At 43.8% G+C, this 13,723-nt stretch overlaps 3 protein-coding genes across 7 annotated transcripts; 2 read left to right on the forward strand and 1 right to left on the reverse strand.

The window, feature by feature from the left end:
• The first annotated feature begins 261 nt into the window (after window positions 1-261).
• Window positions 262-4,926, forward strand: msl1b (MSL complex subunit 1b). 2 transcript variants are annotated; one of them, XM_035612012.2, is made up of 9 exons: window positions 262-353; window positions 897-1,597; window positions 1,688-1,887; window positions 1,976-2,337; window positions 2,447-2,508; window positions 2,622-2,689; window positions 2,931-3,055; window positions 3,148-3,220; window positions 3,398-4,926. In XM_035612012.2, the coding sequence occupies exons 2-9, from the start codon at window positions 989-991 to the stop codon at window positions 3,486-3,488; spliced, it is 1,590 nt and encodes a 529-aa protein (XP_035467905.2). In that variant the 5' UTR covers window positions 262-353; window positions 897-988; the 3' UTR covers window positions 3,489-4,926. The 2 variants fall into 2 exon arrangements, with proteins under 2 accessions (XP_035467905.2, XP_047183454.1); XM_047327498.1 differs by having other exon boundaries at window positions 1,976-2,295.
• A 586-nt stretch (window positions 4,927-5,512) lies between these two features.
• On the reverse strand, window positions 5,513-13,691 carry chmp2a (charged multivesicular body protein 2A). 4 transcript variants are annotated; one of them, XM_035612015.2, is made up of 7 exons: window positions 13,553-13,690; window positions 13,299-13,328; window positions 8,558-8,725; window positions 8,268-8,447; window positions 8,036-8,166; window positions 7,375-7,436; window positions 5,513-6,491 (listed from the first exon to the last, which is right to left on the reverse strand). In XM_035612015.2, exons 2-7 carry the CDS (start codon window positions 13,308-13,310, stop codon window positions 6,370-6,372), a joined length of 675 nt encoding a protein of 224 aa, XP_035467908.1. In that variant the 5' UTR covers window positions 13,311-13,328; window positions 13,553-13,690; the 3' UTR covers window positions 5,513-6,369. The 4 variants fall into 4 exon arrangements, with proteins under 4 accessions (XP_035467908.1, XP_035467911.1, XP_035467909.1 ...); XM_035612018.2 differs by lacking the exon at window positions 13,299-13,328 and having other exon boundaries at window positions 13,553-13,691; XM_035612016.2 differs by lacking the exons at window positions 13,299-13,328; window positions 13,553-13,690 and adding an exon at window positions 9,819-9,974.
• On the forward strand, window positions 10,676-12,854 carry mrm1 (mitochondrial rRNA methyltransferase 1 homolog (S. cerevisiae)). Its single transcript, XM_035612013.2, has one exon. It carries the CDS (start codon window positions 10,917-10,919, stop codon window positions 12,084-12,086), a length of 1,170 nt encoding a protein of 389 aa, XP_035467906.1. The 5' UTR covers window positions 10,676-10,916; the 3' UTR covers window positions 12,087-12,854.
• Window positions 13,692-13,723: the final 32 nt, after the last annotated feature.

Raw genomic sequence — 13,723 nt, forward strand, 5'->3', positions numbered from 1 at the left:
ACAGCCGAACTGAATGATACAATTTTTTGTTTTAGTACAAAAATGAAGAAATAAATAAGTATACAGTATCTAGTGGTACAAAAATGAAAATAATAATAAGTATACAGTTTCTAGTGGTAAAAAATGAAGAAATAAATAAGTAAACAGTATCTAGTGGTACAGAAATGAAGAAATAAATAAGTACACAGTATCTAGTGGTACAAAAATGAAGAAGTAAATATATATATTTTTTTATTTAAGCCACAAGAAATGGCCAGCCAACAAATCGCGCATGCGCAGTGCTCGGCGCTTTAAAACTCGTCTTGAGGAGGGAACATGAAGACACTCACTGGTGAACTCGTGTCGCGGGCGAGGTGAGCTCAATAAAATAAGACGTTCACGTCCACGAGTGGAAACGAGTCTGTTAAAAACTGGACGCGAGGTTCGAAAGCGGTCGGTTGTGTTTTCAGCCGCTTCGCTGCGGTGGCGCAATTTGTTGGCGAAGCTAGCCGGCTAGCCTTAGCCTTAGCCAGCTAAGCTAAGCTAAGCTAAGCTAAGCTAGCTAGCTTAGCTGTTATTGTTTTTCATGATTCCGCCAGAGCCAAAATGGAGGAGCTGGCTGCTGCCTGTGTCCTACACAGCCACTCCCGAGTCCTTGTGCAACCCCCCCTACTCGTGTCCCACCTAACTCGGGTGGTTTTGTTCAGAAATAGCCCCCCTGTCTTCTTTAATGCAGTGCTAAAGTAGCTTAGCTCGAATTTGGAAATACCCGGTGGACGATTTTTAAGGATAAAGATGGATCACATGTCTTGGTGCTTCATGTGATATAATAATGATCACAGCTCAAAGCCAGTTTGCTCCCAAACAACAACAATAACACGACACTGGTCTCTTTTATATTGTTATTCTTCTTGCAGGTTATCAGCCGCCTAGCTCACATGGGAGCGTCATAGCCGCGGTGGAGTTGCGTCGCCGAGGCGTCGCAGGATGAAAAGTCTCCGCGTTCGCCATGACTCTGAGAGCCACGCTGTTTCCGAAGACGGGGTCCAGGCAGAGCGCTGACGCCATCGACTTTGACAGGACGCGCGTCGGGGCCGTGAGTCCCGCGAGCCTGCGGCGGGAGACCCGCGACCTCGTCCCAGATGTTGAGGACGCGCGCGGGGGCCACATCCCGAGCAGACCGCAGCTCGTCGTAGACCAGAACTACATGACAAGCAAAGTCGCAGACGTAGTTCACGGAGACAATAAAACTGTGGGGGTGTTGCCCCCCGTCAGACCGATGGGGGGTGAGGGAACCCCGGTGAAAGGTAAACCCCTCTCCGTCTCCGACAACATGGACAACCCTCAGATGGCCGTGAACAATAACCCCAAAGATGCGGGTGCCGATGACAGCGCGAGGGGGGCCGTCGTCGTCCCCGGAGTCGTCGGCACCGCATCCATTGAGCTCTCCGCCGAGGGCAAGTGGAAGAACATCAGGAAGACCCCCGCCAATCCCCACACCCAGGCCAACTGCCTCCGACAGATCCTGCTCCTGCAGCTGGATCTCATCGAGCAACAGCAACAACAGCTGCAGGCCAAGGACAAGGAGATAGATGAGCTCAAGGCAGACAAAGACACAGTAGGTTAAAGTTTTTGTTTTTTGAATATTAAGTCTGGTGGTTGATTTGTTATGTTATTCAAAGTTACAGGTCTTTCTCTCTTTTTGCAGCTGCTTGCACGTATCGAGCGCATGGAGCGTCGCCTGCAGCTCACGAGAAAGGACCCGCCGCGCGACAAGCGCCTTTTCCAGCCCCTGGAGCCGTGGACCCCCGACAAGGAGGACATGTGGGACCTGGATGTGGAGGAGAGTCCGCAGCCAAACCAGGCCACTCCGCTCCCCTTCAGTCGGGGCGGCAAAGGTCAAAAGAGGTAAAGTAAACGACGGTGGACAGATCATGACAACAAGTTTGTTATATTTCAGTACCTTGTTCTTATTTCTTTCTCTTTCCACCCACAGGAAGTCTTGCTTTGGAGACGCAAAAGTCCAGAAGTCGCGCGGCAAATGTGCAAAGCTCAGCCCGCAGAAAGCTGAAAGTCAACCCGGCTCTCCCAATCACAGGGAACTGCGCAGCAAGGAGACCCCAGAGAAAGTGGTTCCCATTAGGTCTGGGGCAGACAGGGACGTTTTGCTCCCGTGCAAAGAGGAGCCGGAGCTAAGCGGCCAAATGGACGATCTGCCCTTCATGTCCACCACAGAGATGTATCTGTGTTGCTGGAACCAGCCTCCTCTGTCCCCTCTGCGGGAGACTTCCCCTAAGAAGGAGGAAGAGGTGGCCAGTGAGTGGACTCCTCATGTAGTACATGATATGCTGATTGTTTGTAAGCCCGACCTATATCCCATCTTCAATCACTTTATCCCGCCAATGCGCTGAACACTCTGTCCATGATGGAACTTCTTCTTCTTCTCCTCCCGTCTGTCTTTTGTCAGTTCCGTCGTGGAGAGAAAATCCCATCGAGCCCCTGGAGGACGAATCCTTCAACTCTGCAGAGGTGAGACAAGTCCGAGTGGACAGCTGTTAATGATCTTACCTGCGGAGTTTGAAAAGTTATGTTATCTCGAGTCTAAGCTCACGAATAACTTGTGAACTTAATTTCTCATCTAGCCGCTGGACGACGGCGTGTTTTTGAAACGCCACGCGAAGCTCGAGTTGGACGAGAAGAGGAGGAAAAGGTATGAACGACATGACTGCAGCCAATAGAACTTACACACCTTAACTTTAATAACCTGCACTGCACTGTCATAAACATTGAACATATCTTTTTTAGCCTCTTAAGAAGAGCTGTTTGCATCACACTATTACATATATACTGTATTTACATACATTAGTCCGCAGTGAAGGAGTTGGTGCTATGATTTCCTACTTGATCTTTTTCTGCCATTTATTTATGAATCATCATTGTGTTTTTTCCAGATGGGACATTCAGCGAATCAGAGAGCAGCGCATGTTTCAGCGCCTGCAGCAGCGCATGAACCGGAAAAAAGTCGTCCAGGAGACCGAGCCGGAGCTTTCGTCCTTCTATCCCGACACCGAAGATGGTGAGTCTAAGTATAAAAAAAAACCACACAATAAAACTGTTTGTAATGAAATTTTTTAAAATGGGTTCTAACTTTCTTTTCATATCTTCCAGTTGAAGCTATCGTGATCACTCCCTTCTTGCCCGTGGTTGCTTTCGGCCGGCCGCTGCCCAAACTCGCACAACAGTAAGTCGGAGCTTTGATTCTGCTTTATGTCACAATCATTGTGGTTAGCCCACGCTGGCATTATCCATAGAGTTATTAATAACACCATCAGCTTTTCAGCCTTGACTGTAAGATGACAATGTGTAGTTGTTGTTTTTAATGATTGAATTAAAACATTGATTTTCTTTTCCCCTCCAGGAACTTTGAGCTGCCCTGGCTGGACGACCGGAGCCGATGTCGCATTGAGGTTCCCAAAAAACACACACCTCACCGGACCTGTCGGAAGTGAAACCCCCGCGTGGCACGATAAGCGGAGAGATGGAGCTCACGGCCAGATTAGAAAATGTCACATTTGTCTCGTCTGTCTTGTCGCCACACACACACACAGACACTAGCTGCTCTCCTGCAGAGTTGGGGGGAAAACAGGAGGAGAGAAAGCCGCGCCCCGTTGGGCGTCCTCAATGTTTCCGGCCTCATTTTTTCGCCTCCTGAAAAAGACGACGTCCTCGCTTGATCAGTTTCTGTGCTAAGAAAATGTACCAACAGTTATATGCATGTTCAGTAACATGACCGAGATACATGTAGTCAGCAGCAAAAGAGATTTTTTCCTAAACAAACGTGGAGTTTCTGTCTCATCTGGAGCACGTCCATGTTTGGGAGGGAAAAAGATGTATTGGTTTTCATTAAATGTGGAAAAACTAGAGCTTGAATCGTTGGGCATGAGCAACGCTCTTGATAGCTCGACCACACTCCTCCTCTCTGCCTGAACAGGGGGGAAAAAAATATCAACATCTGACTGTATCGTGGTGTGTATTGCCTTTTATCGTTGTTCGCACACAACTACAAATAAGATGTTATCAACGTTCGGTGTGATAATCTGCAGTTGTGAGCCACACTTGGCATGACGGCATATTAAAAATAATCGCAAGCACTTGATTCGAGCCGTCGTGACGAGGTCTGGGAGGGTTTTGCTTCAAGGAAAACCGGAAGATTAGGTGAGTGGTGAACCCGACATGAACCCGGGTGATCTCGTTTTCTTCTTTTATGTGAGTTGCATGGCTGTGTTTAAAAAAAAACCAAGATGGTAGCATGGCTCAGCTCATTGGGAAAACATACACAATATTGTTCTTGATTGAAACCATGACTTTGCTGGCTTCCGCCTCGTCATAAAATCTGATAACAACAACAAAGTACACTTCTGATCTTAATCTTCGTGTTTTTTTCCAAATGTTCACAACATCCAGTATAATATTAGGGCGAGTTGTGTGTACGCATCGGTCTCTTTTCAGGAGGAGCCGTTCTAGATGATTAATAAAGAAGCTTGCTTAGCCGTAGTTATGATAGCGACGTTCACCAGTTTGCTCTGTAACATGCTGCCAGTTAACCACGAGCGCAGTGTTCGATTCCCACCCGTGTTTCGTCCTCGCTGCGATTTGCTCGACCTGTTCTACTTTACGATGCAACGACTTTTCTTCTTCTGCAGCTTCAGTATGTCGATTGTGGAAAAGTATGAAGTTGACTCTTTTTTTTCTTTTCTTTTTCTTTTTTCTGTACATAGCTTTCAGAAAACAAATGTACATAAAAACATGGCTGTTATTTTTTTATTATTTAATGTCGAGAAGTGTTCGCGTACATTCAATATTGTTCTATGATTGTATGTTGACAAATTGACAGGTTTTTTTTTTGAAAGTTAAAATTCTCTTGGAATAAAAAAATTAACTTGTCTATGACGTGTAGATTTTGCTCGTGTCAAATGTTTGGCTTGATGAATGGGAAAACAATTTGACAAATATCAATATTTAATATTGAAGAAATGCTGACGGATATCCTTTAACACCAACATTTTACCCAGATATGTAGCAACGGAATTTTTTAGTGTAATAAACTAACAAAACAAATAACATTAACATGTTAAATCAATCACAACTACATAAGTGTGATCTAATCCATTTATTAAAGGTTCATGGACTACTTATAAATGCTAAATAGGGGGACAATCATAATTTAATCTTTAAAAGAAAAGGCTGATTAACGGTATCATTTTTGTATAACTTAAGATTTTCTTTATATAACTAATATCTTAGTTTTCTCACATTTTTTCAAGCTATGTTTTTGTCATTTATGAATCTGCAATATGTGCACTTGTGTCCCCTTGGTATCACATCCTAATCTTTATGCCTTGATAATTCTGAATAACGTTTTTTTTATAAAAAAATAAATAAAAAGGTGCCTTATAGCCACAGAAAACATTAAAATGTTGATGAGTAAACTGAACTTCATGTGTGAAATGTCTGTAATAAAAACAGCAATCAGTTAAATATGGAAAAATGTTTATTGAATAAAGAAAAGGCAAAAAATAAAACAAAAACCAGGACAGTTTATCAGAGATTTGGTGAAACTCCCGATGACGTTCCTCTGGTGAAGAGTCAGTGGGCTCAACACACTTTCACTCATTGTCTCTAATCATTCATATATAATTTTTTGGAAAACTAACCCTCCTGTTAGTGAATATAGACAGAAACGTTGTTAAGATAATCCACTTTTATTTTTTTACATAATCTTCCGTTACACCCTGACTCAGTCGACTCCCACAATCAAAAGCTTGTGTCGGGCTTAAACGAGCAGATTTTATATGATGATAATACAAAGAACACCAAACCTGTATTGATACAGAAAGTGTTGAATATGTATGTGTACGTACTGTACGTCCCCCGTATAAAATATCCACTTCTGCAATACAAGCAGCTTCCATCTGGGGTCTTTGTAACATTTCGTGATTAGTGTTAATTTAATTTGTGAAAACATCAACGAGTCTCGATGAGTTCGTATTTACACAGACTGTGATTTTGATCTTCACTGTCAGAGAATCTGCGTCATTTTGGCATAGATTTTTACATGTGACATGAGTTTTTCTATAACCTATGAATGAGAACGACCCTTGATGGGGTTTTTCGTTTGATTTATTTTTTGGATAAAATACAAGATAGACGCGTAAACCAGAAAAAATAATAATAAAGACACCTCAAAATGAAAACCACACACAGGCCGTCTGCGGTGAAACAGTCGGTGTTCTGCCAGTTACAATCTTCAAAAAGAATCTAGACACGACAAGAGATTTGAGTGTATTTGCTTCTGCGTCGACGAACCCCCGTCCGTCAGATACTGCGCGTTCAGTCTCTTCGGAGGTTGTTCAGTCGCTCCTCCAGATCGGCGTCTGCGTTGGCGAGCGTGGGCTGGGGCTCGGCCTTCCTCCCCGCAGCCACCGACAGGTTTCCTCCCGGGGTCGGGAGATCTGAGAAGGAAGAACAACAAATATAAAAAAGACAGACAAAAGACAAAGAGCACAAGTATAGGTTTGGGTTCGGATTGTCAATTCAGGATTATTTCCATTGTCAATTAATCTGCTGGTCATTTCTTTTGTCCATAAAATGTCAGAAAATAATGTAAAGTGAAAAGTTTTTGTTGCAGCTCTAGATCAGTTCCATTTTGGATCCAAGTTCCCATTTGGAAGAATACAGAGGATCAGTTGAACCTTTATCCAAACATTGCAAAACACGCAGGACATTCAAACGCTATCAGCTTCTCGTTTCGAGCCGGTGCAGACAAGCCATTCCCTCCGAGTTAAAAATGGCCGACGTAGATTCTATCGGATTTAGATAATTACAGTTAATTCAGCTGCACTGAAACTTGAGCCTGAGGGTTAACGTTCGCTCTCCAGGCCTCCGACTGGACTCTGCCAAAGATCGTCAGTGAGTGCGAAGACACATCACTCTGTTGCATCACTCCACGTCCACCAGCGAACGGGGGAGTGGAGACTAAACATTTAGAGACATTAACCTCATAATTCTGAATCAGGAGATCAAGGAGTTTTTTTGTTTAAGCTGTTGTTTCAGAACAACCAGTGATCAAAGTTTCCAAATCTGCTGCTGCTCAGATCATTTTCAGGTTGGAACTACAGCTTTTATTTAGAATCTTAATTAATATCAGCATTAATTTAGTAACTACCATTAAAACTGTAGTATAACAGAATTAAACCGAATCGTTGACTTGGAATTATTTGTAGATTTACCTGCAAAGGAAAGATAAGTGCGGACCAAACCCGGGCCATAATTCCCATAATTCACACATGTAAAAAAAAATCACAATTGTTACGAGGCGTAGGTTTTTCTCCTTACGTGACAATTCGTCGGTCAGAGTCAGGCCCAGCTCGTCCAACACCTGGGACACGATGGCGTCGCTGCACAGGAGACAAAAGCACAACGACGTATCAAGGCAAATGCGAAACATGTGGTGGGTAAATTATATCAGATCTTTGAGCTTGAATCAAGAAATTGAAATTATGACTGTTCTTAAAAGAAAACCCAAAATCTGTTGGTCAAGAAAAGTAAGTAATTTCAAGTCGAGTGGAAAGTGTGAGGAGGGCGTCGCTCTTCATTCTCCTACTTAGTTTGAAAATGTTTTTGGACTACAATAAGGAAAATTGTAGTCCGGTTACTCTCTCCTCTGTCTGATAAATACCTTCTTAGAATTTTTACTGTGGAAGAAGAAAACTAGGATTTGGTACATTGAGATGTTATAACTGAGATTCCACAATCATATAGATGTAGAGAGAAGAAGAAGAAGGTGCTTGATACAAGAGGTGCACAAGTGAAAAATATATCTGTTGTTATTTTTTATGTGCTTATTCCTCTATTTCATGTTCAACATATAGATATTCTGATTTTGTTTGATTCCTTTGGTAAGTTAAGGCTTTGGAAAAAAGATTTACAGATTTTTTTTAACACAAGCGTGGAATTATAGGTTGTGACAGTTCTGTCGCACGTCTCGGCCCCTCACCTCTCGTCCTCGTCGTCTTCATCACCCATGGCGTCGTCGATGGCGTCGTTCATCATCTCCTCCTTCATGTCCATGATTTCACTCTGCTTTTCAAACTCCATCATGATCTTCTGAATCTGAGGTAGCTTCAGCTGTGAACGCGGAAACAACAAGACACCTGTGATCACTTCCTGTTTTTTTTTCTCTCCCTCCGTCAAACGAGAGTGAACTCTGCGATCGTTTTGGAACTCACCTGTCTGTTCATGGTGGCCATGGCCTTGGTGACGCCCTTCATCGCCTGCGCCATGCTGTTGTTGGACTTGAGCGTCTGTATCTTTAAATTGACCGCCTGGATGTTCGCCTTCATCATGATGAACTTCTTGACGTAGCGCCGCGTGCGAACCAAATCCTTGGCCATGATCTTGACGGCGTCCTGTAAAGAAGAAGAAAATAAATAAATAAATAACACTCAAGTTTAAAAATCCTCTCATGAGAAGGTCAAAAATGATTCTCTCTTTAAACAAAAACCCTCTCTCTCCTCACCATTTGTCCCTGTTTGGCCATTTTCTTTATGTCGGCGATGATCTTCTTCTCCTGCTGCTCCAGCTTCATTCGCTCCCGGTCCAGGTCTCGCATGGCGCGGTTCAGCGCCCTCTGGTTCTGCCGGAGGATCTCCTCCGGTGTCTTTCTCCTCCCAAACAGGAAATCCATCTGGACGAGAACACCAAAAAGAAAGAATGTAAGTGCAGTCAAACGAAATTAAAAGAAGGGCTGAGAGAAGCTTGTCAGGTTTAAGGCTTATTAAAAATCCTCCGGTTCCAGAGATGTAATGATATTTGCTGCTTTTCACAGATTTATACCCTTGTGAATTAAATATAGTTTGTTGTAATTGAATGATTTTGGATTGCTGGTCAGACAAAATAATGAATTTGATGATATCCTCTCAGGCTCTGGGAATGTGATTGAATAGAGGTGTTTTCCATATTCTCTGATATTTCATGGATTAAACTATTACTCAACTGATCACTTAGTTTGAGAAAACATTCTTAAGATCCCACATCTTCATATTCCTGGTTTTGTATGAGCAACAGTCAGAAACCCAGAGAAATATATACACTATTTGCACACAACTCGGCCGCAGCGACAAGTTGATTAATCAACAACAACAACAAATCCATCACATCAGTCATTTAAAAAACAACAACACAATGGCCAAATATCTTCAGTTTGAGGATAATTTGCTGCTGTTCTTTGTCAGACGTGACGAGATCGTGAACACTTCTTTGGATTCAGGACTGTTGGTCGATCAAACCGACACTTCTGAAAACATCTCCTCGGTCCGTGGGGACATTTGTGAAAGATCTTCAGAAAGAAAACAAAGAAAAGAGGAGACCGGCTGCAACTCCTCCCATCAGAGGAGCCGGGGAAGTAAAGAATTCTTCACTTCTGTGGGGACTCAAATGATTAATGGAGCACAACAACAGTTGAGGATTCTTGTAACAATCGAGTCACAACTTCACATGTGAGTTGTGTAATTGTGAAAATGTGAAGGATGAAGAGTCATTTGAACTTCCGGTCCTGAAGAGTGATGAAACATGAACACATTCACATTAGTGTGTGACTCGGTTCCGGGACTTTATTACTCAGCAGTTATTAACGTGACCGGAGGCCCGACGACTCCTTCCGACCGTCTGTCATCTCGAACTGTCGCTGCTCTTTAAAGAAACCAATCTCCTCCTCCGTCTTCTCACACTCACTGCGACTCGCGACGAGGTGAAAACCCTCCGCGACGCGTTTCTCTCACCGTGAACCGTCGACGACGCTTCGATCCAGAAGACGGAGCTTGTTTCTCGGCGTCTTCTCGCACAAACGAACGATGGTTATTTTGTTTTCTTTCCGTCTCTTCCGGGTTGGGTTTTTTCCGACAGTTTCACTTCCGGGAAATGACGTCAACTCGGCCGTTCCCTTGTTGCGCGTCACACGTAAGCGAAGAGAGGAAGTGGGACATTTCAAAATAAGACAGACTACAGATAAAGTTTCTCAGTTAAACGTCGTTCACAAATTTCACGGAGTATACACAAATAATTCAGAATGATGTGATAATACAATGTGTTACCTTTTTTTAAATGTATAATTTTTTATTTAATTATTTATTTCGTGTTCTATCGCTTTCATTCTATTTTATTTTATTCTATTATTCGTATTTTTTTTTATTTCGATGTAATCCTTGTCTTCTTGTTCGTCTCATTCTTTTTTCTTTTGTCTTTACTGTTTTTAACGCGATGTTGTCCTCTCATTGCTTTAGTTTTATTGGTGTATTATTAGTGTAAATGCAATTGGAGGCTTAACCTGAGTATCCTATGTCCTATATTATTATTATTATTACTTTATTGTTATTTTGTTATTATATTAGAAGTAGTAGTTTTTCCCCTACAAAGCCTGAAACTTGGTGTAATCTGCTTTTTTTTTTTTTTTTTTTTACATATGTTGCTACCCAAAAACTATTGCAGCAAGAGATTTCTAAGTCTATTCATGATAGTATTTTTTTTTATCTATCTATCTATCTATCTGTTTGTCTGTCTATCTATCGAATGAACATGTATGCAAACTGTCTTGGTGAATATCAATCAAGGGGGAAATATGAATTCGTGTGCTTTTACTTTGTAGGTACGAGCGCTGGATATCCGGACATATTCTCTTGACCTTGACGCAGCCGCGCCGCACGTGTGCGTATTTCACACAGGAAAACCCAAACATTCGAGCTCTGGAGGGAAAATGGCTGAACATCTGAATGGACTGAAACCGGCGCACACATTGTCTTTGGATTAATGGACCTCTGTGGTAGTCGAACTACTCAGCCACGTCTCTTTCTGCCTCTGGACATATTTCCAACTACTCTTAAATGTGGGTATTCACATCATCAGCACGTCAGCACCTGCTGGTGTGGGGCAGAAGAGTGCACCGGCCAGTGTCAGTCCCGAGCGGGGACTCCCAGTTGGCCCCTTACCACGTCACAGCTTCTCTCCTGCACCCAAAGGACGGCAGCTTCAACCCTGTGGTGAGGAAACGGCCCAGACAGAAGCCAGATGTGTCTTACGGTTGGCGTGACCGTCATAGGTCAGCCCAGAGTGAAGCGTGGAAGAATGAGAGCCCAGCGATGCAGACGACAAGTCACAGGAAGGGAGACGACCAAAGAGTTTCCTCTGAACTCAGGAAACTGTTTCTGGAGGATTCCCCCGGAGTGATGGAGAGGCCGGTGGCGTGCAAGCCAACACGGGACTCCAAATTACAGAGCCTTGAGATTGTTTTTGGCATCTCTCCCTGTCTCTTGGCTCTGACTCAGGGCAGAAGGAAGGTCAAAACCCTGTTTGTAAAAGACAACGAGGCCCCCGATAGGGCCTCAGTGATAAAGGTGTGCGAGGAGGCTTGTCGGCGAGGAGTACAAGTCCAGCGGGTGAGCAAGAACATTCTGGAAAGGATGTCCTCTGGGCGGGTACATCAAGGAGTCTGCCTGGAGGCCAGTCCTCTGAGATATCTCACCGAACGCACCGACTCTGCGCCCAGCACAAAAGAACCCCCCCCGCTGTGGCTCGTCCTGGAGGCGATTCAGGACCCGATGAATCTCGGCGCCATCCTGCGCTCTGCTTATTTCCTCGGTGTGGACAGAGTGGCCAGCAGTCTCCGCCACACCTGTCCACTGTCTCCAGTGGTCAGCAAGGCCAGCTCCGGTGTCATGGAGGTGCTCAGGGTGCACGGATACGAGAACCTTGAAGACATGCTGAAGCTGAAGGTGGCGCAGGGCTGGCAGGTGGTCGGCACAGTGGCAGCGGGCGCAGGCGAGTCCCAGATCCCCGTCGTCCGGTGTACAGACTTTCAGATGACCAAACCCACGTTGTTGCTGATGGGAGGTGAGATGGAAGGGTTGTCCCGGGAGCTGCTCACGCTGTGCCAAACCCTGCTCACCATCCCGGCCGGCAGAGATTTGTCTGACGGCATAGAGTCTCTGAATGTCTCTGTAGCTACCGGCATCCTGCTGCACAGTCTGCTTTCCTCCAGGAAGTCGACCACATGATCACCCCAAGTCCATCCATCCATTATCTTTACAGCTTTGCCTCTGAGGGTCATGGGGAGTGGGGTCCAAGCTGACATTGGGCAAGAACCCCAAATACGGAACTGTGCAAAAGTTTTAGGCACTAAAAGTTAAAGTAATGTCAGAAAGTTTTTACAGACAAGCTTTCAAAAATAAAGCCATGAATAGTTATTGTTTATTTGTTAACTTCCAACCTTCCCTGACCAGTCCTTCGCTACAGGTAGGTTGGTCAGAGCATCTTGGAGAAGTTCCAAGTTCTAATTTAATTTGTCTCAGTGTCTTCTATCTCATGTGATTTGCCAGACTGACTCCATGATGTAGACATCAGGGTTGTCTGGCCGCCACACCATCTATTCTTCTTCAAAAGACACTTCGTCACGACTCTGCGTGTTTGTTTGGGCTCTTTGTCCTGCTGCGGGATGAACACGGGACTGAGCAGAAAAAAATCTGAACAACTAAAGTACCTAAAACCTTTGCACTGCTCTGTCTCCGCCTGTACTTTGAAAAGTAGTAGTTGAAAATGCACTATTTCCTTGTTTTAATAAAGTTATCAAAAAACTACAGTGCATTGTAATTTTGATCAGTTAAATGAATTGCTGGGCCATTGGGAAATAAGTGAACTGAAAAAAGTAAAATGGCAAATGGACTATTAAGTCACATTCACCCAATCACACACATTCAGAATGTATTAATGGACTGACAACATAATTATTGGATTTGTTGACAATAATAAAGATGTACAAGTTTCAACAGGCTGGTGATGTCGCTGTCTTGAAACAAGATTTAACAACTGTCTGTTCTGTCAAACCTTTGGGATCAAAAACTAAGTTGTCGATAGTTCAGCTTTTTATTTTAAATTAAAACGTGCGTGTGTGCGTGCGTGCGTGTGTGTGCGCCAACTGATTAACAGAGAGAAAAAAACCTTGAGTAAGGTCGAAATTATTTCATCGTAGGAGAACTACAAGGCTGGTATCAACAGTTATTGATATTATCAGTGCATCTTGCAATTCTGTATTAATCATTTTTTAGGTTTACTCTATTAAATGCCATTTTTCAATTTTGACAAGCCGTTTAAAACCTCCAGTTTGTTTACTGTCACAAAAAATTGGGAAACTTTGACATTTGAGCAAATGACAACAGTTGCAATTTGCTTTTTAAATCATTAACCTTCAGGAAAATGACCTGTCAACTTACCATTTCATTCATCTGTTTCTTTATGGGTACCTGGGGAAAATATGAAGCAGTAATGTGGTCTTTAGTGGAGGTCAACAACAAGACACTTTTGGCCTAGACAAATGGCGTCCACACACTTTTGGCAATGTGGTGTTAGTTGGGCAAACGATAATGCAGATTGCACACAGCACAATCGTCTGTAAGATCTCGTATGCTTCTGAATTTGAGTTTTGGCTTTTATCTTTTATGACAGGCAATTTTTTTTTGCTGGATACCTGACAAAGTCAACGGCATCCCCCGGGGTGTGCTGAACGCTCTGTCCGCACGGTGGCAGTGTTGCACGAGCGGAGCTGCCAACGGTGCCAGTTCGACTGGCGAGGAAGAAGAAGCGGCGCACACAATGCACTGCACGGCTGACAAGGGTCGTGTCGCCCCGGTTTTCACCA

The sequence above is a fragment of the Scophthalmus maximus genome, chromosome 16 (genome assembly GCF_022379125.1).
Source record: "Scophthalmus maximus strain ysfricsl-2021 chromosome 16, ASM2237912v1, whole genome shotgun sequence".
In the NCBI taxonomy this organism is placed as follows: Eukaryota; Metazoa; Chordata; class Actinopteri; order Pleuronectiformes; family Scophthalmidae; genus Scophthalmus; species Scophthalmus maximus.

Coding starts and splice junctions, on each gene's coding strand:
- msl1b (XM_035612012.2), top strand. CDS start 989: ATGACTCTGAGAGCCACGCTGTTTCCGAAGACGGGGTCCAGGCAGAGC. Junction 1,598..1,687: donor TCAAGGCAGACAAAGACACA/GTAGGTTAAAGT, acceptor CTCTTTTTGCAG/CTGCTTGCACGTATCGAGCG. Junction 3,056..3,147: donor CTATCCCGACACCGAAGATG/GTGAGTCTAAGT, acceptor CATATCTTCCAG/TTGAAGCTATCGTGATCACT.
- chmp2a (XM_035612015.2), bottom strand. Junction 8,167..8,267: donor TGGCCACCATGAACAGACAG/GTGAGTTCCAAA, acceptor CCGCGTTCACAG/CTGAAGCTACCTCAGATTCA. Junction 7,437..8,035: donor GAAGACGACGAGGACGAGAG/GTGAGGGGCCGA, acceptor TCTCCTGTGCAG/CGACGCCATCGTGTCCCAGG.
- mrm1 (XM_035612013.2), top strand. CDS start 10,917: ATGTGGGTATTCACATCATCAGCACGTCAGCACCTGCTGGTGTGGGGC.